Source organism: Mchenga conophoros, linkage group LG13 (assembly GCF_057382185.1).
Source record: "Mchenga conophoros isolate Kocher_MC1m ecotype Shallow Benthic linkage group LG13, M_conophoros_male_GT1.1, whole genome shotgun sequence".
NCBI lineage: Eukaryota > Metazoa > Chordata > Actinopteri > Cichliformes > Cichlidae > Mchenga > Mchenga conophoros.
The window spans coordinates 33,945,423-33,972,670 of record NC_140538.1 but is presented as its reverse complement, the minus strand read 5'-3'; the positions used below and the strand labels follow the sequence as shown (position 1 = coordinate 33,972,670).

Below are 27,248 nucleotides of genomic sequence, written 5' to 3'. Positions count from 1 at the left end.
TCAGGAAACACTGTTAAATGTTCAGTTTCTATGCCATATGTTAAAACAAGATCTAGAGTGTGATTAAAGTGGTGGGTGGGTTCTTTTACATTTTGAGAGAAGCCAATTGAGTCTAATAACAGATTAAATGCCATGTTGAGGCTGTCATTTTTAGCATCTACACGGATGTTAAACTCACCCACAATAATTATTTTATCTGAGCTCAGAACTAAATCAGATAAAAAGTCTGAGAAATCAGACAGAAACTCTGTGTAAGGCCCAGGGATGGATTCCGTCTCTCCTAACAAGACCAGGTTTCCTCTAGAAAGTTTCCCAATTATCTATGAAGCCCACGTCATTTTTTTGGACACCACTCGGATGAAACCAGGAGATGTCCTTACTGAATCATCAGAGCTGAACAGGTGATGGAGAAACAGGTTTACCTTTTAGGTCACATGAATGAGTTGAAGGGAAGTTATGAACTGTTTCTGAGAGACAAATAACACCAGGATCGTTTTCTAAGTAGCTGACAGCTGGTAACTGCAGGGGCGGGTCTAGCAACGTTTTGCCAGGTAGAGCATTAACTGCTCAAAATGCCTGGGCCCATTTTTTGTCCCAGTCGAGCCCTGGCAGCGGCTATTTAGCGGAGAGCTCACCTAGTGAAACTGCATCCCCATCCCACTCTGACACCAGTGGAAAAGACCACGAGAGAGTAAACATTGTGAGGTGTGGGCCCTGGCTCACCTGCACCAACTTTCTGATGAACAAAGTGTGGCTGCTGTCTTCGTCACACAGGATCACATCAGCATTTAATGTATGTATATGAGAGCTGCAGCTCATGGTGGTTTCAAATGACTGTGGACCGCACTGTCCGGCTGGCTGTTAACAGCAGATTCCGTTTTTCCATCTTTGAAGAAAAAATGGCACGAGCTTCCTATTGAAACGTCATTTCCGGCTCCTCTGTCTCAAAGCAAGATGGCGGCCGTGATAGAGAGAGTTGATGGATGTGTTGGGTCCTTGGACTCAGATATCGTGTCACTAAGACATACACCCCCTCCATCGGACCAGCAGCACCAGAACAACCCCCTGCTGGGCCTGCCCATCGTGGCCATCGAGACCATCCTCAACTTCCTGTCCTACGATGAGATCAGCCTGCTGCGCTCGGTGAGAACAAAAACAGCAGCAAAGCTAATGCTAGCCAGGGCTCCGAATCCTGTTTGGGTAGCACTCGTGTAAAGGCAGCGCAGACATCAGGCTGTTTCACATCCGTGCTCCAGTCTGGAGCCGTCTGTTTGCAGCCACGGCCCGCATTGTGCTCCTCGAATTAGCAAGACAGCCGAGATGAGCAGGGCTGGGATACACGACACAACACTATCACCATCACACAACTGTCAGAGCGCAGATGAGTGTTGGTCACGGAGTTGTTTGCAGCCAGTACCGGGCTCGTGGCTGTCCTTGTGTAACTCTGTGGGGTTAGTAGAAGCCTCGCAGCTCCATTCACCTACACTTCAGTCTGCTCGGCACACAGCCTGGAGGCTTCGTTCTTCTCCTGCTGTGCAGAATCAGTCGCTGTCATGTGTTAGTTTGCGTTTGCTGAGGAGTTCGTGGCTCACTGGCTAAGTGAGGTAATAAGACTGCTGTGCACTACCCGTGTTTTCACTGACATTTGCAGATGAACGAACCGTTTTCCTGCTGAGATACTCATAGCTACTAAACACTCCCCTCTTGATGCAAAGTATTGTGACATGTAATACAAACAAGATGTGCAATGAAGATTTTTTTGTCATTACACAATGCTCTGTGGACTGTGTCATACCTTACTTACCAGTATGAGCGGTGCAGCTGTGTCAGCAGATACGTATCAGGTCAGTGTCAAATGACTGTTGATATTTGATGATCAGGTTTAACAAAGTGACTTCATGACTTCTGTAAATGTGGACTTTTTCCTTAAGCAGCAGAAAGCGTTTCCTCCAGTCTAACCCAAAGTAGAATTCAGCCATTGCTTTTTCCTCTGATCCCCTTAACGGTGACATCCGGGAGTAGTTTTTGCAGCAGGATTGTAAGAGAGGATGGTAAATATTCCTTTGAAAACAACAGGAATGATAAGAGCCAATGTATCAGCTCTTAAAACTGTGAATGTAGAGACTGGAAGCCCTCCACTTTATCCAAAGCACTGTGTCAAGAATCCCATGTAGGCAAATAACTTGAAACTCTGAATTGCTACGTACTCATCAGATTACCTGTCCACCTGTTCTCTCTGATCTGTCTTCAGGTATGCAAGCGTATGGACATGATTTGCCAGCGTGTCCTGAATCAGGGATTCCTGAAGGTGGAGCGTTACCACAGCCTGTGCCAGAGGCAAGTCAAAGCCCAGCTGCCCAGGTCAGTATCACATCACAAGTTATTCCACTCTCACTGCACTCTGGTTTTCTTCAGGAACTCTCCTTTATTTAATTATTTGGCCAACTTTAAGAAGCTTGGAAATGACTTTATACTTTTTCCTTGATCTGAATGAATTGGCTGGCACTTATGTAGAGCGCTTTTTTGTCATAATCATCTCATCCTTGCACAAGTATTTTTTCTAAATTCTTCATAAGCTGGGATACAAAATTCACATGTACCTTGTACTAAATGAAAGCATTGTATTTAAATGCAGAGGAGGGAAAAGTCATTGTTCATAAAACAAAACTACAGGTACTGGTTGGTGAGTTAGGACATTGGGAGACAAAACCAAATAAAACATCCTTAACAAACAAAGTGTGTTCTCATGATATCCTTCTGGTAAGGTGCTTCTGTCAGTAGGGTGGGATTTAAGTTCTTGATTCCCATCAAGGACGAGAGCATGATGGGTAACGTCCAAACTGCATCCAGGATAGAAACAGCTGCATTATGCTGCTAACACAACTTCAGCTCCTTCCAAGCACATGCACAGATAGCATGCTAATTCTAAGCTAGCCATGATCCCAGAGTGATGTGAAAACTGACTGAATGCTAAGCCGACCACAGCGGCCAGACCCTGAACTCCAACAGGGAAGAAGCTTGATAATCAGTCAGGCTGCAGTGTCCGTTTATACGGGTTCAGCTTTGTGTTCATACCTAAATGTCAAGAGAAGGGTCATTTGTGTGTCCTTATTAGGGATTTGTGCTGGTGGCTGGGACTGCTTTACACAGTCTGAGCTTTCAGACCCTTTTTATTACCCCTCAGCTGTAAAAGGCTGATGGGGTTTTGCTATCACCCAGCCAGATGAGCAGGCAGTGTGGGCACCCAAGTTTGTGAATGCAACAACTCAAGAATGAGGCGACGTAGAATTCAAACCATAGGTGCATCTACTAAAAATCTTGGATGAGTTTAAATCCGGGTAATCTTAACCTCAAGGTCAAAGGTCAAGTTTTCCAAAAATCATCAGGGATTTTCACATTTCTACTGGTGGCTGCCGGTAGAGCAGGGCGATATGACCAAAAATATTTATCACGATATACATTTGAAAATTTGCGATAACGATATAACTGACGATATAATTGACACTAGACAAAATACTTTACAACTCCACAACTGTATTAGTGCAAAAAAAACCCATCTATGTATTTTCACTGAAACAAGCAGCTGTTATTTATCTGCATTAAAGTTATATAAAAACGTAACAGTGCAAATTCCTCGCTGACAGTTTAACCAAAAGGCATTTCCAGTGGAAACTGGCCGACACATCCTCAGCATAACCACGTATAATATCCACAACACTTAAAAAGAGGTTATACACACACAACACGGTAACATGTTGAAGCACAGTACGTATCGCTCCGCCTACGATAGCCGTAACGCTCCGACAATCCATCAAGCGGTGCGGCTTCGTAGCTTAGCAAAGTCGTACTGAAACATTTGACAGATTTTCGAGCGCCGTGCACATAAAATCGTTTCGAGGTCAGTAAACACAACCAGAGTTCATACATAAGGCACACGGGATTATAAGGGGCTCTGTCGACTTTCAGAAAAATTAAAGGATTGATTTTAAGTGCGCCGTATTTTCCAAAAAACACGGTAATAACGACGGCCCGCTAGCATGCGCTACCAAAAATAGTGCTTTGTTGTGTATCTGACGGACGAAAGCTAAACCAGTTCCACACCAGTGAAGCTGCAGCATTTTTACAAACCAGTTCAGGTTCATGGTTTCATTCAACGATCCGCTTTCGCTCTTCTCATTCTGCGTCGCCGCCGTGTGCGTATGTAAACATGGGCACTGTGCATGCGTGTTTTACCCATATTCTATCGCCATATTTCATTTTCTTATCATTGCCCAACATTACACCGGTATTACCGTGAACGGTATGATATGGCCCAGCCCTAGCTGCCGGTATGTCACCATTTTAATTCCAGCCCTATTTATCTGACCTTCGTGTGAAGTTCATGGTGTCGGCCTGATGCTGAGGCCTGGTAGCTTCAGATAATAGTTACCAGACAAAGTAAAAGCAGGTCAGAGGCTCTCTTCCCTTCTGCTTGGTTTCTGTGTAAACAAGAAGCCAAGATTCTTACAGCATATGTGAGCATGGTGTATTGTGTCCACAATATGTATCTATCTTCTCTCTCTTGTATGTATTATTGTAGGGTCTACCTTACTGTGTGTGTGTGTGTGTGTGTGTGTGTGTGTGTCCCCTCGTCAGCCTCCTTTTTTGGCAGCTTCTTTTGGGCGTCGCCTCAGTGGATCATCTGCCTCCATCTCACCATAAACCAAAAATCACTTTATGCCTGTGAAACACACACACCCCTTAAACACTGAAAGCACTTCTCTGTCTAAACACTTTGTCTAGTATTCACAACCACAACTTTTCAGCTTTTAATTTTGTGCAGTTGGCAGTAAACTCCATGCCCCAAACCTCAGTAAATTATGTTTGTGTCATTCATTTCAATATTCTCCTCCCACTCGTTTGCCCTCTATGAAAGAGAAACTCCTACAAATACAGATATAATAAGGAGGTTTAATTGGAGTAGTAACTTCCATCTTTCAGACACTGTGTTCTTTTGGGGTTTTTTGTGTTGTTTCTTAGTCAAACCTACAATAGTTTCTTGACGTCATCACAGGCTTTTGTGCTGTGCTGGCTGTGAGTGCCTCCTGTGTCTGTTACAGGCTCTATTTCTGATCCTTTTCAAACAAGTTTGAATCCCACTTCTAAAACAAGTCAAATGAGTCTTGAACAGTAAATCTTTTTCTTAATGATGTCAAGAAAAAGATCATATGAATGATATAAATGACAATACATAGAAATGGATATTCTTTAAAGTTCTCTTCATGTTTCCATTGTCTCCCAGGAGAGAGTCAGAGAGGAGAAACCACTCCCTGGCCCGTCACGCTGACATCCTGGCTGCTGTGGAGACCCGCCTTTCACTACTCAACATGACCTTCATGAAATATGTGGACTCCAACCTGTGTTGCTTCATCCCCGGAAAGGTTAGTGTAGCTGCTACTGGCAAACAACTCTGCAGCATCAGTAGTTTTCAAGACAGAAGGGAAAAGTTCTCATTTAAAAAGCTCATTTTTTCCTTTTGCAGCAAGTCCACATTAATCCACATTTATTTTTCTTTTTTATGTATTTAGTTTATGTTCTATGGACCCCTGTCTGTTAATAAAGTGAAACGAATCCCCGCTTTGGTGTTTGCCGTGACATGCTATAATTTGTTCCTGGGTCTGGCGCTACATGCAGGATGGTAAACAGATGAGTCCAAAGCAATAAAAGCAAGTTTTAGTCAAATCCAGATGCTGAATATGGCTCTTGTGCTTTTAAATATAGCGATATAGGTAGGGCTGCTCAATTAATCTAATTTTAATCACGATTACGATCTGGGCTTTCAACGATCATTAAAAATGACTGAGCCGATTATTAGCCCCTCCCTCATGCTTTACTCTCGCGCTGCTCCGTGTGGCAAATCGAGCGCACCTCTTTGCATTTCGAACACGTGTCACAACAATTAAGAGGACCCGAGGGAAGCTCGGAAAGCTAAGCAGAAGTTATTTGGAGAGGAGAGTGACTGCCGTTGGTTAAAAAGAGGTAAAAACCTTCAGTGGTGTGGAAACATTATGGGTTCATGGAGTCAGACTGGATCAAGTAGACACAGTGTGTAAACTTTGCTACAGTGTAGCTGCACCACAGAGCAACACTGCAAAGTTCACTAAACATAGATGTTTACATTTTTCATTGATTTCTTATATTGCAAACACTTGCACTGTTATCAGTATTTGCACTATTTTATATTATTTTTTAAAGTCATTATTCAACACATTGTTATTGTTAAATAAATATCGTCAAATAATCGAGATCTCAATTTCAGTGAAAATAATCGTGATTATCATTTTTGCCATAATCGAGCGGCCCTAGATATAGGTATAAATATGAATATAAATATAAAAGGACAAGTATGTGTGCAGGTATTTATGGTGGTATACAGAAGTGACAGGGTGCAGTGAGGTGTGATTATTTCTGTGGACCTGACTGATGTGGATGAATTACAGAGTCTGACAGCAGCATGAAGGAACGAGCTCCTGTAACGTTCCCTCAGACAGCCAGGTTGAAGGAACCTGTTGCTGAAACTGCTCTTCAGATTGTCCAGTGTGTTATGTAGGGGGGAGTCATTTTCCATGATTGCCAGCAGTCTTGCCCGCATTCTGTCCCTGATCACCACCTCCAGGGTGACGAGCTTCATGCCAACAACAGAACCAGCCTTCCTCGTTAGTTTGTTCAGTTTGATTGCATTGTCCTATTAAGGTTTATGGAAATCAGTCTGCAGTTGGCTCATCATCAGGAGGGTTTGATCAAGTAACTACCAGGGCTGAGACACTCAGCTGTCACATGACTAATTTATTTATATAGCACCAAATTACAACAACAGTCGCCTCAAGGCGCTTTATATTGTACAGTAGATCCTACAATGATAGATACAGAGAAAAGCCCAACAATCATATGACCCCCTGTGAGCAGCACTTTGGCAACAGTGGGAAGGAAAAACTCCCTTTTAACAGGAAGAAACCTCCAGCAGAACCAGGCTCAGGGAGGGGCGGGGCCATCTGCTGTGATTGGTTGGGGTGAGAGAAGGAAGACAGGATAAAGACATGCTGTGGAAGAGAGACAGAGATTAATAACAGATATGATTCAATGCAGAGAGGTCTGTTAACACATAGTGAGCGAGAAAGGTGACTGGAAAGGAAAAACTCAATGCATCATGGGAATCCCCCGGCAGCCTACGTCTATTGCAGCATAACTAAGGGAGGATTCAGGGTCACCTGGTCCAGCCCTAACTATATGCTTTAGCAAAAAGGAAAGTTTGAAGCCTGATCTTAAAAGTAGAGATAGTGTCTGTCTCCTGAATCCAAACTGGAAGCTGGTTCCACAGAAGAGGGGCCTGAAAACTGAAGGCTCTGCCTCCCATTCTACTTTTAAATACTCTAGGAACAACAAGTAGGCCTGCAGAGCGAGAGCGAAGTGCTCTGATAGGGTGATATGGTACTACAAGGTCATTAAGATAAGATGGGGCCTGATTATTTAAGACCTTGTATGTGAGGAGCAGGATTTTGAATTCTGGATTTAACAGGAAGCCAAAACAGGAGAAATCTGCTCTCTCTTTCTAGTCCCTGTCAGGACTCTTGCTGCAGCATTTTGGATCAGCTGAAGGCTTTTCAGCGAGTTTTTTGGACTTCCTGATAATAATGAATTACAGTCGTCCAGCCTGGAAGTAATAAATGCATGAACTAGTTTTTCAGCGTCACTCTGAGACAGGATATTTCTAATTCTAGAGATGTTGCACAAATGGAAGAACGCAGTCTTACATATTTGTTTAATATGTGCGTTGAAGGACATGTCCTGGTCAAAAATGACTCCAAGGTTCCTCACAGCGTTACTGGAGGCCAAGGTAATGCCATCCAGAGTAAGAATCTGCTTAGATACCATATTTCTAAGCTTTTCGGGGCCGAGTACAATAACCTCAGTTTGATCTGAATTAAGAAGCAGAAAGTTAGCGGCCATCCAGGTCTTTATGTCTTTAAGACATTCCTGCAGTTTAACTCATTGGTGTGTGTTATCTGGCTTCATGGACAGATAGAGCTGGGTGTCATCTGCATAGCAGTGTAAATGTATGCTATGTCTTCTAATGATGCTGCCTAAGGGAAGCATGTATAATGTAAACAGAATTGGTCCTAGCACTGAACCCTGTGGAACTCCATAATTAACCTCAGTGTGTGAAGAGGACTCTCCATTTACATGCACAAACTGGAGTCTATTAGATAGATATGATACAAACCACTGCAGCGCAGTACTTGTAATACCTACAGCATGTTCTAATCGCTCTAATAGGATATTATGGTCGACAGTATCGAACGCTGCACTGAGGTCTAGCAGGACAAGCACAGAGATGAGTCCACTGTCAGAGGCCATAAGAAGATCATTTGTAACCTTCACTAAAGCTGTTTCTGTGCTGTGCTGAGCTCTGAAACCTGACTGAAACTCTTCAAATAAACCATTACTCTGCAGATGATCTGTTAGCTGTTTGACAACTACTCTTTCAAGGATGTTTGATATAAAGGAAGGTTGGAGATTGGCCTATAATTAGCTAAGACTGCTGGGTCTAGAGATGCTTTTTGAGTAAAGGTTTAACTACAGCCAGCTTGAAGGCCTGTGGTACATAGCCGATCATTAGAGATAGGTTGATCATATTTAAGATCGAAGAATTAATTAATGGCAGGACTTCTTTGAGCAGTTTTGTAGGAATGGGGTCTAAAAGACACGTTGAAGGTTTGGAGGAAGTAATTATTGAAGTTAACTCAGAAAGATCAATTGGAGAAAAAGAGTCTAACTTAACATCAATGGTACTAAGAATAGCTGTAGATAATATTACATCTGTGGGATGATTATTGGTAATTTTTTCTCTAATGATAAAAATTTTATTTGTGAAGAAGTTCATGAAGTCATTACTAGTTAACGTTAAAGGGATGGTTGGCTCAAAAGAGCTCTGACTTTTTGTCAGCCTGGCTACAGAGCTGAAGAGAAACCTGGGGTTGTTCTTATTTTCTTCAATCAGTGATGAATAGTAAGATGTTCTGGCTTTGCGGAGGGCTTTCTTATAAAGCAGCAAACTATTTCTCCAGGCTAAATGATGATCCTCTAAATTTGTGACACGCCATTTCCTCTCCAGATTACGAGTCATCTGCTTTAGGGTATGTGTTTGAGAATTATACCACGGAGTCAGGTACTTCTGATTAGAGACCTTAGTTTTCACAGGAGCTACAGTATCCAGAGTCGTACGTAGTGAGGAGGTGAAATTATTAACAAGATGATCGACCTCTGTTGGAGTAGCGTTCAGATAGCTGCTCTGCTCTGTGTTGGTACAGGGCATCAGGAAACACTGTTAAATGTTCAGTTTCTATGCCATATGTTAAAACAAGATCTAGAGAGTGATTAAAGTGGTGGGTGGGTTCTTTTACATTTTGAGAGACGCCAATTGAGTCTAATAACAGATTAGATGCCATGTTGAGGCTGTCATTTTTAGCATCTACATGGATGTTAAAATCACCCACAATAATTATTTTATCTGAGCTTAGCACTGAGATTCAAGTAAAGTGAATGGCTACTTTGACAGGGTTTCCACACCCCTGTCCCCCAATAGTCAATCTAAGAGTGAGGTTTATTGCTACCAATAACAACAAAACTGAAAGCATAAACTCCAGGTCTGTGAAGGTTCTTTAAGTTGCTCGAAGACGTCTTCAAGCAACTTAAAGAAGTCCAGATGCTTTTCTTTCCAAACTCCTTAGACCATAAACTCCAGGGTGAAAAAAGGTCAAAATAATAAACAAAACAACCTATTCCAAAGAAGTGCTACCTAAACCCTACTCGAAACCAAACTAAACAAAACACAAGCACTACCTTTAATTCCCTAATTTAATAAACAAGAGAAAAAGTGCAAAAAAATAGGGTGTTCACCCCTTCTGCTTCAGTGCTATTTACAAGATCAAGCACTGCCAGTTTGGAGGCCGAGGACAGGTCTGCTGTTGCTGCCTGGGGAACATCTGCGGGAGACAGGGTTTTTGAAATGGCCAGTTCATAGTGGGTGTCAGTCAGCAGGTGGCAGGTCAAAGCCGGCCCAAAACGGCTCCTCCAATCACGTGGAGGCCCTGCAGAGACTCTTAAAGGCACAGAACACACACTGATTCAGAATATGGCCAGGGCCTTAACACACATGTTGAACTGCAGTGGAAGGAAAATGCCCTAAATCAACAACAGTACCAGCATGATTAAAAAGGAAAACTATTTCTTTGATTATTGATGTTGAAACCGTCTTTAATCAGGTTGGTGCCGTTGCTGCTGGTTTAGGACGTCTTAGCTGCACCACAGTTCAACATGTGACCATTAAAAACTATGCTTTAACTGTTAGTAGTGGCTCATACCAGAGCCTTTTTAATTTGTTTCTTCCGACCAGGTCAGCTCCCCACACATGAATGCCGCATCGAGCTTTTAAAAGCCTGTTTCACTCATTATTTCTCTGTTATTTGTATTCTCCTGATCACGTGCTGTTGTGTGTCATCAGGTTATAGATGAGATTTACCGCGTGTTGCGCTACGTGAACTCTACCCGAGCACCTCAGCGAGCTCATGAGGTTCTGCAGGAGTTGAGGGACATCTCCTCCATGGCCATGGAGTACTTCGATGAGAAGATCGTCCCCATTCTGAAGAAGAAACTGCCAGGAGCCGATCTGTCTGGTCGCCTCATTGGCTCTGCACCAGGTAATTGAAATGTGACAAAAACAATAATAGTTGCGCATCCCTATTGCACCGGGTGTCCAAGGTTTTAAATGCAACATGTGAGCCACAGTGGTTGTGCGTTTGTGGCTTTCCATTTGTATCAGAGTTGTCGCTAAATGTGAGAGACGAGAAAGTCATCGTCCTGTTTAGTCTTACGTGCCACCCCAGCCGTTGGTTGTTTGCACTGCTCTGCACGCGCTCTGCATCACACGCTATGCTAACTCTGGAACACGCTTTACTCAGATGTGTGTCTTGTGCCCTCAGTGGCAGGTCCATCTACCTCTTTGACCACCATGTCCTTGCTGGCTAAGAACACACCTTCTCGCTCTGAGATGACCAAGGTGCAGCAGCAGGTGAAAGTGAACGGGGCATCGATGACGGTATTGCGGAGGGAGATGCAGGAAATTCGGGTCAAGCAGCTGGAGCAGCAGAAGCAGCTGCAGGACCAGGAGCAGAAGCTGCAGGAACAGAGCCAGGTGATCGCTGAGCAGAACGCCCGCCTCGCAGAGCTGGAGCACAAGCTCCGTGAACTGATGGAGAGTAGCGCTGCTGCTATCGGAGGACCCAGGCCCAACACAACTGTCCCCTCCACATCCAGCAGCTCTGCTGTGTCTTTCACTGCTGCCAGCACATCTGCTGCTGTCTTGACAGGCGTGGCTGCAGCCTCACCCAGGGAGACAGAGGGTGAGGTAGGGTCTTCGCTAAAACGCACCAGAAAAAGCTCAGACCTTCCACGGCAATCCAAACGGCTGCGCAGCAAGAAATGAGAAACTCGTGTGTCATTTAGCTCAAGTTATTTTGATTTTTAAGGTCTGACTGATCACATCTTAAACCAGTGCCCAGAGTTATCAGCCACTCCACCAACACACTTCCTGTATACTGTCTCACACACAGCGCTGACACCACCTGCTGTGGTGTGGAATAATTCTCTGCTGTCCACAACCAAAGCACTGAACCCTGAATGTCATCCAGGACTTTGCACATGGTTAGGTTTGTCGTTACAGAACTGTTAATGTCTGATTTTCCTTTTGTTAAAGACTCGCCTAAATAATACATTACTGTGTAAACACGTCACTAGTTTATAGTTTCACCTTTAAAAAGGTCCCGTTCTCAGCTACTCCACGTTGTAGTTTCTACTTTGAGCAGTGGATTACTCCACATGTGGCGATGTAGTGATTTCAGGCAGTGGACTGAGTCAGACTACAGTGTGACCTAGGGTGACAGAGTGACTTGCTGATGATTTATCACTACCTGCATGATAATGTAACTCTATAGAAGACATTAGGCTTTGACTACACAATGTTTTTTCTTATGCTCCATTCATCAGTGTCCTGGTTCTGCACATAGGGTTTGTTGGCCAGTCCTTGCAAGGCTTCTGAACCACTTAAATCAATAAGGGTATAGGTGGGTGGTTGGCTATTTGCCTCTAAAAAGGTTGTTTCATTGAAATGACTGTACTCTCAAATGAAGATGCTTATATTTGCAGCCTTGTTAACAGAAGTCACCTTGCACATGTGATTTAATGCATTTCCTGTTTGTTAAGAAAATGTTCATATTTGTCATTTTGGGAACATAAACTACTAAAGGATATCGAATGAAAATAGGAAGTGTGATGCTCCTGGAACAGCCTAACTGCGGTTGCATGTTGTCAGTAGTTAGTGATCTTCACAGGGGTCTAAATCAGTTGCAACAGCTTCTTTCTAAGTTTGGCTAAGTGCAATATGAATCGATGAAATAGTCAGTGGTTTATTTCTTTGTAGTAGCTCGCTTTTTCTTTTTTTTCAAGAGCTGCTGCTCAGATGAGTTTTTGATGAATTCTTGAATCTTCATGAAAAGCACGGCTGAAAGGAGGAGAAGGCCAAACTGTCATGTCAAGCTCTTTGGGGGGGAATATGCACATCAGTTTCTTTCCACTCTTTACAGAAGCAGCAGAGAGCACAGGAGCCATGCTGTGCTGAATATGAAAGCAGTCATGCGTTTGAAGCCCCTCATGTCCATATTTGGCTGTTATATGATGCATTACTGTATGAGCTGTGCTGAGGATAAAAATACTATAAAACTGACCTTGATGGCAAACTGGTGTTTTGCATCTGTTCTCTGAATAACGTGAGAAGCCTGATATGAGCTTCAAACATTCTGCATATTCACTGTACACAACATGTACTCCAGTACAGGTCAGTGTTTTACCCTGGGGGGGTTTCATTGTGTAGTCTGTCCTGACTGCACAAACTGGAGACACACAAGGCCTAACTTTGGCAGGCTTGCACAATACTTTTAATAGTTTCACTTTGCTAACAGTCTGAAAACTGAGACGACCTTGAATTAAGTACTTTAACTCAATAAATGTAACCTGGTGTCACTTGCTGGCTTTTATCGACATTTTCAGCCACATGTTGCTTGATACAACATTTGGCCAACCTCGTCTGCTGATGAAGATCTGAAGGTTTTAGTCCGTTTCTGAGGTCTAAATGAAAACAACGATCAGTTGTTTGCTTCTTATACTTTTTTGAGCTTTTAAGATTTCTGGGATGTCGTTGTCAGATCATGTAAACACTCCTCCAGTATTGAATTGCAAATATAGAATCCCCGCTGGCTCATACTGGGCTTCTCCCCAGCTTAGGACTTGTAGTACTTCAGTAAACCCAGAGAAAAACACAAGTGTAGAAGTACATGTGGGGGAAAAGAAGGAAGGAAAAAACCAGAACAAGATTGCATTTCAAAGGTCACTTCTAAAACTTGCAGGTTTTTCTCACTTTGTCCCAAATGCCAGCTGATTTTTGTTTTTTCCTTATGTTTTGAAACTCTTCCTGAGACTTCTGCCTCCACCTGAAAAAGACGAGGGAGTGAACCTGATTTTTGGACTTTTTTGCACAAATAGATGGTGGCAGTGGGAACCGATTACCGTTAGACTGCCTGCTTCCTTCTCTGTACAAACTTGTTTTGTTGCCTTGTGGCTGCACTTGTGTTTTCCTTGTTCCAAGTGTTTCTGTTCTTTGGATGACCTGAACTAACACATGGCACATTCATTTGGTAAAGACATTTTGGAAATGCATCTCACGTGTCTATTATGAAGACACAAGGCAACAAAGCACAAGAAGATGTAATCTGGTGGTTCCATCTGAGACTGCGTCTCAGTCTAGAAAACCTTACTGTATTCTTCATGTATTTTAAAGTGCAGATTGTGAATTATTTCATGTACGTATGCCAAGAAAACTATCTTTTGAGTTGGGGCTAATTGTACAGTCTTGTTGCACACATTACTGTTACTGGTGTACAAATCAAACCTATTAAAAATCAGCTAACACATTTGTGTATCTCTGATTGTAAACATGAAGCTGTAGATTTAATGTTAATATTTGAGTGTTCATTCATCATATACATTCATTACGTTTGGTAGTAAAACAAATGTAATTGACATCATTCTTTGCTTGTGTGGTCGGTCGTATTATCCATTTTGGTGGATACATGACATTGGCACGAAAGAAATAAAAACAATAACAGGAAATGTTCGTGCTGGAGACAGGAAACCAGTTCTGATGACTAACTAACTGGAGTGCTGTGCTGGTACGCTGCAGTGTGGCAATGAGACTGCATCCAAATCAAAGCCATTTTTTAAACATATGGGCAGAAATCTGTGCCATCAGAAACTGAATTTGAATAAGTTCAATTTGAATTTGAATTTATGGTTTGAAAATGATCATCACTAAATTGAAATTGAATTTATATTTTGAAAATGAATTGATTTGCTTTGAAACTGCACTTTATCCTTTAAAAATTCAGCTCTCGAATAATTTCAGTTTCACTTCTCACCATTCAGTTTCAGTTCTACAATTCAATTTCAGTTCCAAAATTCAGTTTTTTGGAACTTACATCCGGTTCCGTTTCAAGCGCAGATTAATAGAACTACGTTTTACTAGCGGACCGAAAGTGTTACTGACGGGAATCTACAGCGTCTTGAGCTGAATTAAGACTTCAGAAGTCATTCGTCATGTCGAATGACCAGCGGATAAACTCTCAGGTTGGTAATAAATGTATTACATGTATAAGAACAAGTGTCATGTTAACAAATGATAGCCGTACGGTAACTTTTATGCTTATTGTAGCTGCTAGCTAAAAACGCTAATTTAGCGTAGTTTGCCCTGAATTCAGCTTTGACAACAAATATGATCGACTGTTTCTAGTAGAATTCCAAAGCTGTCATCTTGGACCCTGTCAGAGTACCCCCTCTGTATGCTTGCAGAGACCCCTACAGTAGGGAAACATGCAAAACGGTGTCCAAACCTTTGTATTTTAGCTTTATATATGTCTTACACAGCATCCCAACTCTTTAGCTGACTTAATAACTTTAGCTAAAGTGAATAGTTAGTCTAATTCATTAGTGCAGCATTACTGGATCAATTCATTTTCAAAATATAAATTCAATTTCAATTTAGTGATGATCATTTTCAAACCATAAATTCAATTTCAAATTAGACTAATTCAAATTCAGTTTTCAAAAGCATTTATTCAAGTTACAATTCAGATTCAATCGGAGCAATTCAAATTCAAATTGAACTTATTCAAATTCAGTTTCTGATGGCACAGATTTCTGCCCATACAGGTGTTACTTCCTGCAATATGCATTATGTATGGTGCAAATATGCAGTATACGCGTTTCATATAAATTTTCTTTAGCCCAGATAAATAAACATTCCAGTCATAAAATGTGAATTTTTATGTGCTGTACAGCATATAGAATAAATAAGTAAGCCAATAAGTGAGACTTGTGTTTGTAAACCCCCTGTGTTGTGTAGCTTCAGTTTGTCTTTTTTTTATTTTTTATTAAGCAATAATCAAATTGTTATATGCTTAAATTTACACAAAATGCAAGAACTCTGCCCCGTCATGAACACATTTTTCACCAAGAATCTAAACCCAGTTTTTCATAATTTATTGGCTTAATAACACGAACCTTCATTTCATTTCCAGAGTGTAACAATCAACCACCTGTGTTGAAATCTAAAAGTGCCCATGGTGTTAATTCAAACGGGAGCTTCCTCACCAAGCAAGTCATCAGTATGTTGAAGCTCATCAATTAGTTCCTGCTGATCAGTCACATTATCCAGGACCATTAACAGAGCTTGAAGTCACTCATGGTGATGGACGGAAAAATAAATGAACAAACACACAGAAAAACCACACAAGACAGAGAACAATAAAGGCAGAAACTGAGCCCTAAAACACATTTACAACAGACTGACATGGCTCTTAAAAGTCCCTTACGGAGGTTTAAAAAAAGCAGATGTATGAAGCAATAATAGGCTGATTGATGAAGAACCTGTTGAGAATTTTTTTTTTTTTTCAGAATTCAGAAGCACCTTAAACCAGCGTTCCCTTCATCTGTGTTCCCACTGGCTGCTAGGGACAGGTGGAGAATTTAGTTGTGCTGATGCAAGTTTGACTTGCATTTAAATACAACATTTAAATACAGCAGTATATGAATAAATAAAGTGAAACTACAAATATATACATTTAATCATTTCTGATGCAAAGACAGTCAGTCATTCAGCTGGCAAACCCAGTTTACTGTTCTTTTGTGTTTAATGCAGTGATGCTTGGTCTGCTATTTAATGGTTATGTTTGATTGATAGACAACATCTGGCTGGATTAGAGCATCAACCCAATCTGGCAACACTGACCCTCATTAGAAACTCAAACTTTACAAAGTGGCAACAACAGCAAAGGTGAGTACACGCTTCTCTGTGACTTTACTCTGGATGATGATATGTACTAGTAAGTATGTCCGTATGAATAGTCTTTGAAGTTTATTATTATCTAAAACACTTGTTTAATGTTTTGAGATCGTCCCCGCCCCTCCAGCACTGTCTGCAGCAGGAGCAGCAGCAACTGCTCAACAGCAACATTTTACACATCAGGTAAAACATAGGCTACATTTGCTTTGCATTGTCCCTGCCTGATGACCAGAGATGGGCAGTAACGCGTTACTTGTAACGCATTACTGTAAATCCGATTACTTTTTTCAAGTAACAAGTAAAGTAAGGGATTACTATTGCAAAAACGGTAATTAGATTACCGTTACTTTGCCGTAGGAACGCTGCATTACTGCGTTACTAAAACCGTGATTTTTTTTTTTGCAAGAATGTCTCATGACAGTGAGGTAAGCAAGTGCGACGTTCGTGACAACAGCTGTGTGCAGATCAACAATGGATCACATATCGAGTGTGGAGAGAGTATGAGCGTGCAGCGTTTAAAGCGTGGAAGTACTGACCTTACTTTGAGTTTGATTCCATAAAAAGTGACAAAAACATTAGTGTCCATCGTCCATCCAACTTCTTTTTACAGCGAAAAAAACCCCTAAACTTCCAACAAGCACCGAGTAGCTACGACGTAATGGGAAACTCACAGAGAAACTCGTGGATTCTTCCACTGACCGCTGCGGCACACCTGCACCAGGGTAAACCTCCGCCTACCGTAGTCCTGCTTTACAGGTGAAAATAGAGCAACAGGACCGCTGAGTCTGTGACTTTATTTATTTTCTGCTGTGTTTTACTTGCATCAATTTGAAAGACTGAGTGTAAACACACACAAAAAATTATTTTATGTGCTGGAATGTGCAGAAAATAGGTTTAAATATTAAATAAATTTGTTCCAGTCAGTGAATGTTGCATATAATTAAATGTTTGCTTGATGCATAAAGTTAAAAGATTAAAACTAATAAAACAAGTTTTAAAAAGAGACTTTTCCATTTGATTACATTTTGTATGATGGATTATGCAGAAAAAGTAGAATTGGGCTGAAAGATCTATCGCTTTTTCACCTCTTCAGGTTGTAAATTGTGTTTTTAAAAGTAACTAAGTAATTAATTACTTTTGAAAATAAGTAATCAGTAAAGTAACGGGATTACTTTTGGGGGGAAGTAATCAGTAATTAGTTACTGATTACTTTTTTCAAGTAACTTGACCAACACTGCTGATGACAGTGATATAGTAAGATGTGATTCCATATTAGATTCTTGATGAATGGAGGTTCAGCCTGGTTGTTGGTGCCCTCTTTTAACTTTGAGCACATGCCCCTTCAAACATCTCTGCACGGCCCTGCTCAAAGCCTTAGTATTTCTGCTCAGAGAATGTCCTGTTTTACACTTGTTTTTTACTGTCACATTTTCATTTCACAACAGTTTAATTTAATGTCACTTTTAAAAAGGATATGAACACAAAACTGGAGAATAAAAGAATCTCAGTTATTTAACTTGCTCAGGTATGCGGTGAACTATTTTCACTCCAAGTCAAGAGGTTTGACGATTTTTGAGGTGCTAACTAAAGAAAAACAAAAAACCCTCAAGATATATTCTGTAAATATATGTTTCGCTGAAATGTTAGTTTGTTGACATAGCAACAGCCTTAAAACAAGGTTGTCGTCACGTAACAGCGAACACCGTTACGTGACGACAGGCCACCGGGGGGCGGAGTCTGCAGCCTGCCGGCTTTTGCGCACGTCAGCGTCGGGCCATCAAAGACGAAAGGAAGGGAGGCAAAGAAGTTTCTTTTAAAGAAACGACCTTGTGCTATTACTTTTTGGAGAAGTGCTGTAAACCTCTCACTACAGTAGTCACAAAGATGGGAAACCGAGTCGCCCGTGAGGACTACGAATGGGTTTATACGGACCAGCCGCATGCTGACAGGAGAAAAGCGATTTTGGGTGAGCTAGCTTATCCGTTAGCAAATTGCGCATAAATCCATAGTTAACAAAGGTATAACCAAGTTTGGCTTTTGACGACTAACTTTCGTTAAACCGTCTAATTGCACACCCCGACACCATAAAGGCTTAGTTTTTTGAGTAGTTTTAAGCAACGGTAAGTTGCTAATTAGTTTCAAGCTAACGGTTCCTTATGCACCCGTATATGTTAGCTATCAGGCCAACTTTGCTCAATATTTAACCCACAGTGAGAACCACTATCGTTCAGTTACACAATTTGACATGGACACGCGCTCGCGCACACAAGGAAGTTCCAGCTATTTAGGCCATTCGACCCAACTAATATTATGTGAGGCTAGCAAATGGGGAGTTCTCGCAGTGGTTATGTGCCACTCCCTAAGTTTCTCTTGGGAAAACTGCAGTAACGGTTTGACACATAACCGGTGCTCTCGGTGCCTGTCAGGAGTGGTTTGTTGACTTTGGGGGCAGATTTTAAGCGTTAAACGCACATATTATATCACATTCTCGCCCCACACTTGGTATAGTTAAAGCATTGCAAACAAAAAAGGAAAAGTATTGCAATTTGACAATAGCCACTATAAAAACTACAGTATGCTCCGTACGTATTGGGTTTTTGTTTTTTTTTTTAAAGTTTGTTCTGGTTTGTAGTTTAAGTGGTATAGCTAATTTCCAAGGACTCTTTTTTTTTGTTTTGTTTTTTTGTTTCAGAGTTCAAACCCAAAGATAATGAATTATCGTGACATGAAACTGAAAGACGTACATAAACTTTTTTGCATTTTCGCTCGAAAACTAAATAATCAGAACCATGATGTCTCTCTCTCTACATATATGATTCACATTAGTAACTATAGGCAGCTGACTCACATTGAATGCTGCTTTTCTTCTTTCAAACACACAAAGCGTTCATTGTGTCAAAGTGCCTTTTTCTCTGAATCAGGTGGTCTGCTTTAGCCACTGGACCAAGAGGACAGTGATCAGTGTTTCTTTTGCATTTCTAGTGTCTTTTTCACTGAGGAGAGTCACACTTTCACACAGAGATTTCACAATACTTTAAGTTCACTGAGTTTTTTTTCCTTACAGCATTTTAAGTTGTTTTTATGACTGAGAACCTTCACAGACAAGTTGTTTTTATGTCACATATTGCAAGGTCTTTGCGATTATATACCTCCAAACTTTGTGAATTGTGCCCCTACTAAATATTGGCTACTTGGTCCAATGTAGTTTGTATGTCCATACATATTTGCTTGTAAAGAGCTTAACTGTATGTGGTCTCAGGTCCCTCCCTCTGAGAGCCATCTTGCTCTAGTAGTGGAGGCAGCATGGTGTGACACAGGATGTGTTGAGACACATCTCTCTGCTGTAAGGTCCCACGTTTTGTGCAAATATATGTAGCCTGGAGGCCCTGTGAGTTTGCTCTTTTAACCTGAGTGAATCTGAAATGAGTCAACAGCTTATACTTACGTGGCTTGAGCTGGCTTTCGTCTTGTTTTGACTGAGGTTGTTAAAGGTTTGAGTCATTCAAATTTTTAATCCATTTTATTTCTATTGCACCTTTCATTGCACGTCAGTGGAGTTCAGTCAGATTAAGTTGTGGACTTAATCCATTGCAGCACATTGAGTTTTAGTTTAAGTATTAGTTTCAGTGTTAGTTTTAGTCTTTTCAAGTATTTCTGTGTTGTAGGTCATATGCTGAACGTTGGCTTTCAGTCTTGTAGGCTCTAGTAAACTCAATAAACTTGTCCATCAAAGCGCCATCAGGCAAGGTGTAGTAACATACTTTAGCAGACTAAAGCTAAGGAGATCTCTTTGATTATGTTTATTTTCACAAAATAAATTCAGTTTGTCCCCCCCCCCCCCCAAGGCATAGTTCTAATTATGTACAATAACCTTTCAAAGGGTATTTTTCCATAAGTCTTGGGGTTTATAACTAGTCTGTTTGTCTTTACATGTTAAACTGGATCTTTTGGATTTTTGAAATGCATCTGTCATGTAGGTACAAATGTATCATGATTATAAAACATGACTACCAGGGGAGAGAAAATTTTAGACTTACTGTATGCTAACGTCAAGGATGCATACAGCTCCTCCTCCCTCCCCCCACTTGGTAGGTCAGATCATAACCTGATTCACCTCACCCCCCGCTATGTGCCAATTGTGAGGAGGGAACCTGTGACCACCAGGACTGTTAGGAGGTGGTCAGAGGAGGCCTTAGCAGAACTACAGGGCTGTTTCAAGTTGACCAACTGGGAAACACTCTGTGAGCCTCACGCCGAGGACATCAATGGGCTTACTGAGTGTATCACAGGTAGGGCTGCCACGATTAGTCGACTAGTCACGATTATGTCGACTATTAAAATCATCGACGACTAATTTAATAGTCGACGCATCGTTTGAAGCTTTATAAGATCACAAAGGACGCAGGAATGAGTAGTAGGATTTAAGAGTGTAATAACGGACTGAAACAGAAGATGGCAGCACTGCATGTACAAGGATGCCAGCTGCCGTTAAACCCCGAAGAAGAAGAAGCTGTGTCCCAGAATTCATAGCGCGGCCCAGCGCAGTTGTCAACAATGGCGGCAGCTAGTTAGTTTTAACTTTACTCTTATTATTCTTTCTGGGTCACAAAATAAACGTTTAACATATTTTCAGGCGAGAATGTAGCTGTGTAAACCTCAAATATCTGCTCAGTTTATCAAGACACCGCATATTTTCAAAAGCGCTCCGACGTTTTCGGAGACGTCTGTTACCCACTAGCTCGTTAGCGAGCCGGGGGCAAGGCTAACTAGAGCCGTGAGAACACCGGACTCCCGGCAAATCGTTTTCAAACCCACCGCCGTCTTTCGCTAGTCAGGTTAAACATATATATAAGTCACTTAGATAACTTAAATGTTATTGTTTGGCTTTCTTTAGTATTTTATTTGTTCCTGAGTAAATCGGTTTGGCTGAGATTAAAGTTATAGTTTTTGCACAGCTAAAACTGTCAAGCAGACAGCTGATTATCAGAAGTGTGAGACGCTGGATAATATACTCCGGTGTCCTGTTATATTTTAGAAAGCAAGGAGTTTATTAAACTTCACCGAAACAATCTGCAAATTTCATTAAAAATTAATAAACTATCATCTTGTCTTTATTTTTAGTTAGCACAAACACTTCAAGCTGTAAGCTAATGATAGTTATATAAGACCAGATGCTGCTGGTGCAATAAGCTGTACGCTGTACGTCCAATGGATGATGATCTGATTAGTCGACTAATCGCAAAAATAATCGGTGACTAGTCGACTATCAAAATAATCGTTTGTGGCAGCCCTAATCACAGGCTACATAACTTTCTGCACCGACTCCATTGTTCCAGCTCAGACTGTTCATTGTTACCCAAATAACAAGCCGTGGGTGACTAAGAACATCAAAGCCCTCCTCAACAAGAAGAAGAGGGCTTTCAGAGGGGGCAACAAAGAGGAAGTGAGGAAGATCCAGGTGTTACTAAAGGACAAGATCAGAGAGGCTAAGGACAATTACAGGAGGAAGCTGGAGTGGAAACTCCAGCAGAACAGCATGAGAGAGGTGTGGAGGGGCATGAAGACCATCACTGGATTCAGGCCAACCAACAGCAGGGGAGCTGAGGGAGGTGAGAATAGAGCCGACGAGTTGAAACTGAGTCTGAGTCTGCAGAGGGTCCCGGTGATGTGGAAGACATCATGCCTCGTCCCTGTACCAAAGACGCCACGTCCCAGTGGCCCCCAGGATTACAGGCCCGTGGCACTGACCTCCCACATCATGAAGACCCTGGAAAGGCTCATCCTGGACCAGCTGCGACCCATAGTAAGACCACATCTGGATCCCCTTCAGTTCGCTTATCAGCCTCGTCTCGGAACTGAGGACGCCATCATCTACCTGCTCAATCGTGTCTACACCCATCTGGACCAGCCGGCGAGCACTGTGAGGGTCATGTTTTTTGACTTTTCCAGTGCTTTCAACACCATCAGGCCGACCCTCCTGGGTGATAAGTTAGCAGCGATGCAGGTGGATGCTTCTCTGGTGTCCTGGATTGTTGATTACCTGACAGGAAGACCACAATATGTACGTCTCCCACAGTGTGTGTCTGACAAGGTGATCAGCAACACAGGGGCACCACAGGGGACTGTCCTCTCCCCCTTCCTCTTCACCCTCTACACCACAGACTTCAGCCACTGCACAGAGACCTCCATCTTCAGAAGTTTTCTGATGACTCTGCGGTGGTTGGATGCATCAGCAGGGATGATGAGACAGAGTACCGGGCTGTGGTCGACTCCTTTGTCACGTGTGTGAGCAGAATCATCTGCAGCTCAACGTGGCAAAGACCAAGGAACTGATCGTGGACTTCAGGAAGACCAGGAAACACTTGACCCCTGTTTCAATCCAGGGGGTCAGTGTGGATATTGTGGAGGACTATAAATACCTTGGAGTACACATTGACAATAAACTGGACTGGGCTAAAAACACCACAGCACTTTACAGGAAGGGCCAGAGTCGTCTCTATTTTTTGAGGCGACTGAGGTCCTTCAACATCTGCCAGAAAATGCTGAGGATTTTCTATGAGTCTGTTGTGGCCAGTGCGATCCTCTATGCTGTTGCATGCTGGGGGAGCAGGCTGAGGGCAGCAGATGCCAACAGACTTAATAAACTAATCCGTAAGGCCAGCAATGTTGTGGGGATGGAGCTGGACACCCTCAAGGTGGTGTCGGAGAGGCGGATGCTGTCCAAGATAAAGACAATGTTGGATAACACCTCCCACCCACTCCATGACATGCTGGTCAGTCACAGGAGCTCGTTCAGTGACAGACTGAGATTACCGAAAAGCACCACTGAACGACACAGGAAATCATTCCTGCCTGTGGCCATCTCCCTGTACAACGCATCCACTTAACACACTGTTTGCTGCTACAGCTACACATGTTTCTTTTCCAGCTATTTATTTATGAGTGACTTATGTATGCATGTATATATATGTATATATTGTACTATTCTTAGTTAGTGTATTGTCTGTCTTGTCTTAATGTTGGTTTATAATGGAGTACTGTAACAAAAAATAATTTCCCCCAGGGATCAATAAAGTATTCTGATTCTGATATTAGCTTTGTGGTGTTGGGGTCAAAGGTTTTATGAAAGGACAGGAAGATACAGAGAGAATTGACACCCAGGTCACTAATTAAGTGGTGGGGGTTGTTGCTGTTTTAACATTGCCTTGACCAAATTTGGTTTTGTAATCTATGCTTTTTTTTTTTTCTTTTTTTTTTTATGGAAAAAATGTGATGCTTTAATGTAAATGAAACATGTTTAATCACATGAACCTGTGGAAAAGGCTTGAGCGAAACACTGTCTTCAGCAAGTCTCTTAAAGTGTCCTGAAGTGTTTATTATTCTTGAGTCAGCCATTAAAATAAGATCGAAATACTATTTATGGCAGCAGTTTTAAATGACTGATTAGCAAAATGCAGTAGTGTTTTTCAAATTTAACAAGGATACATGTGTTCCAAATTCATAAATAGTCTTAATTCAAGGATATCATTGTCTACAACTTTGTATGAAGAGTGTAACGTTTAATTAGGAGCGCAGCTTTACCTCGTGAGGTTGCGATTGTCTTCTTTTCAGCATTTGAATGTTGACTGAACTGACTTTGAGTCTCCTGTGTTTATCTTGCAGCCAAATATCCAAAAATCAAAACGCTGATGGGTCCTGACCCGAGGTTGAAGTGGATCGTGTGCATGATGGTGGTGATACAGTTTGTAGCTTTCTACCTGGTCAAGGACTTGGACTGGAAATGGGTTCTGTTTTGGACTTATGCATTTGGCAGTTGCATCAACCACTCAATGACCCTTGCTATTCACGAGATCTCCCACAATACAGCATTTGGAAATAACAAAGCCATGTGGAACCGCTACTTTGCCATCTTTGCCAACCTGCCGATCGGCCTGCCCTACTCTGCGTCTTTCAAACGCTATCACCTGGATCATCATCGCTACCTGGGTGGAGATGGGATTGATGTAGATATCCCCACTGATTTTGAAGGCTGGTTTTTCTGCACTCGCTTTCGCAAGTTTATCTGGATTATTCTGCAGCCACTTTTCTATGCTATACGGCCCCTTTGCATTAACCCTAAACCCATCACTCAGCTTGAGATGACCAATGTGGCTTTCCAGGTCACCTTCAATGTTCTGCTCTACTGGCTGTGGGGGGCTAAGCCTGTGGTCTACATGTTGGCTGGCTCCATGCTGGGAATGGGCTTGCATCCAATTTCTGGCCACTTCATAGCTGAGCACTACATGTTCCTGAAGGGTCACGAGACCTACTCTTATTACGGCTCTCTCAATCTGCTCACCTTCAATGTGGGTTACCACAATGAGCACCATGACTTCCCCAGCATCCCAGGACGCAGGCTGCCCATGGTGAGTAAAGTTCAGAGACAGTGCAGGTTGTTACCCACACATCCTGACCACTGGAGTTAGTTCCCTGCTAATGTCACATTGTTGTGTACACATGCAAAGTCAACAGATGGTTTAGGCAGTCGTTCTGAGAGAGAAACTGCAATGGTTAAAAACATTCTTCAGCCGAGAACTAGATTTGTCGCATAAAACCTGCCTAATAGAACAGTAAAGCTGTACTCCATGATTTGATTTGGTTCAATATTAAAATTATACAGAATATTGTGATTGAATGTACTCAGGAGAACAATAAAGGATCCCTGCCCCTCTGTAACCTGAGATATGAAAGAAACTGAAATCAGCATTGAAAATCCTAAAGGAACATGAAGTTATCTGTGAGCAGCAGGCTTTCACAGGAGTTTGATTTCACCACCACCAGTGTAATTTGTGCAGAAACAGTAAAATCATTATGTCTCAAGCATGAAAGAAAATTGTATAGTGAGTAAATGGAGAAAGTTGTGATGTGTCCATTCCTTGTGTTTTGTTTTCAGGTAAAGGAAATTGCTGCAGAGTATTACGCTGACCTGCCTCAGTACACATCTTGGGTGAAGGTCCTATATGACTTCATCATGGACGATACCATAAGCCCATATTCACGAATCAAGAGAGAGCTGAAGGGAGAGGTCAAACAGGAGTAACGCCACTGTGGGAACACTGCTGTGTGTCCGCTGTAAAGGCAGCCTTTCCACTTTGAAAAAATTAACAGCTTCTGCAGATGAGTGCATTCCACATGTGGGCTAAACTGACTAGAGGGATGAGGTGCTGAGTGTGCACAGAACAGGTCCAAAAACGGGTGGTGCTGGGCTTTAATTTGTTGGTGTTGTAGAGCGAGGACAAATATAGGACTGGCTGCACAGAGACCTGATATCTGAACAGCTATGAATCGGTTCAGATATCCGAAAAAGTAAAGCTTCATTCATACTTTTCCTGAGTGCTTCTCAAAGTCAGGTGGTGGGGGCCCTGGAGCCTGTGTGCGGATACTGGGGGTAGGGTAACTCCGGGGCGGGCTGCCAGTCCACCCAGGGCTAACACAATGCAGCACTTCTCTCTGACACACCCTTGCTGTTACAAAGAGGCTTCATTCAGACTGGACTTCCTTTTTAACGGAGTGATCTCTGCAACTTCCATGTCTGCGTCCTGTCCCGCTAGTCGAACTGTTAGAGTATGAGGTCTTTGTGCAGCCAGCCCCACAGATTCCTCTGCTGAAGTAAAGCATCACAGCTGGCTGTGCAAAGCAGCTGGATCCAACCAGATGTTTTCTTCCACTTTAGAGCTCAAACACAGTGTATTTAAATGTAACTTCCTTCCATATAAATTGAATTTCTTGTGAGTGATGCATCTATGCACATTTAAAGCCAACATAAAAGCGAAATTTAGATGTTCACACTTTGTGGCCTGTAATGGCTCCCGGCCCATCCTCAACAAGATCCAACCTGTGACTGAAAATGTCTGAGCTTGTGACATGCATATGTAACTGATCACCAGAGCTTTGTTTTCCATGATTGTGATCTTAACTCAGTTGATTGCTTCTTGAGCAAGACTTTAAAAGATGAAAGTGTTAAAACAATTAGCTTTACTTTATGTTTTAAGCCTGCACATTTACTTATGTTGAACTGAATGAGGTGGACAGTACTGAGGCGACTGTGGTGCTGTTATGATTTCACTGTGGGACATCTCTGGATGTAAAACGCAGAGGAGTGCACTCACTGTTTTGTGCTGTGTGCTTGGAGCAGGCCTGTCACTTCTGTACTGTGCTGTATGTTTCACACTGTTTGCTTCCTCCTTAAAGAGACCAGCGTCACATTAAACTCTGGAAAACAAACGTCTTGGTCCTTCATGTCCTCTCTGTGTGTCAGGTGGCTGCTCATTTTAGCCAGTGATAAACTTGAAGAAAGAAATCCATTGTCTGATTTTACAGCTTATGGAAGCAAAGTAAGAGAATGCACCTTGAACACTTATTTATATGTATATAAATATAGAAATGGAAAAGAGTGAAAACTAAAAAATGATCCCCACGCCAGTTAGTAAAGCATTTGGTAGTTTTGGCACTTTAGACACCTCCAAGTTTCCATTTAGAAATATACTTTCATGTGGGGCGCCGGTTTGGCTCACTGGGATGGGGAGGCGGCCGGCCGGCATGGGTTTTTGTTCCGCCCAATCTCTACTGTCCTGTCACTCTTCACTGCATATATTGAGGGTGTCTGGAAAAGGGCCAAAAGTAAATCTTTAAAAAAGAAATGACTTTGATGTGGGAAGAGGACTTTGGAGCACTAAACTACAGGCCAGTTGTTTCTCTTTGGTTCAGGGCTGGCTTGATATCG

General features: G+C 42.1%; 2 protein-coding genes across 2 annotated transcripts; both read left to right on the top strand.

The window, feature by feature from the left end:
* The first annotated feature begins 612 nt into the window (after positions 1-612).
* Positions 613-14,058, top strand: fbxo28 (F-box protein 28). Its single transcript, XM_085243115.1, has 6 exons — positions 613-793; positions 895-1,143; positions 2,252-2,361; positions 5,282-5,420; positions 10,541-10,736; positions 11,019-14,058. Exons 1-6 carry the CDS (start codon positions 740-742, stop codon positions 11,519-11,521), a joined length of 1,251 nt encoding a protein of 416 aa, XP_085099241.1. The 5' UTR covers positions 613-739; the 3' UTR covers positions 11,522-14,058.
* A 4,162-nt stretch (positions 14,059-18,220) lies between these two features.
* On the top strand, positions 18,221-26,749 carry degs1 (delta(4)-desaturase, sphingolipid 1). Its single transcript, XM_085243114.1, has 3 exons — positions 18,221-18,452; positions 24,149-24,891; positions 25,419-26,749. The coding sequence occupies exons 1-3, from the start codon at positions 18,371-18,373 to the stop codon at positions 25,563-25,565; spliced, it is 972 nt and encodes a 323-aa protein (XP_085099240.1). The 5' UTR covers positions 18,221-18,370; the 3' UTR covers positions 25,566-26,749.
* The last annotated feature ends 499 nt before the right edge of the window (positions 26,750-27,248 follow it).

Excerpts from the sequence above, each read along its gene's own strand:
- fbxo28 (XM_085243115.1), top strand. The coding sequence starts at position 740 with ATGAACAAAGTGTGGCTGCTGTCTTCGTCACACAGGATCACATCAGCA. Across the intron at positions 1,144-2,251 it reads AGATCAGCCTGCTGCGCTCG|GTATGCAAGCGTATGGACAT; the intron begins GTGAGAACAAAA and ends ATCTGTCTTCAG. Across the intron at positions 10,737-11,018 it reads CCTCATTGGCTCTGCACCAG|TGGCAGGTCCATCTACCTCT; the intron begins GTAATTGAAATG and ends TTGTGCCCTCAG.
- degs1 (XM_085243114.1), top strand. The coding sequence starts at position 18,371 with ATGGGAAACCGAGTCGCCCGTGAGGACTACGAATGGGTTTATACGGAC. Across the intron at positions 18,453-24,148 it reads CAGGAGAAAAGCGATTTTGG|CCAAATATCCAAAAATCAAA; the intron begins GTGAGCTAGCTT and ends TTTATCTTGCAG. Across the intron at positions 24,892-25,418 it reads CAGGACGCAGGCTGCCCATG|GTAAAGGAAATTGCTGCAGA; the intron begins GTGAGTAAAGTT and ends TTTTGTTTTCAG.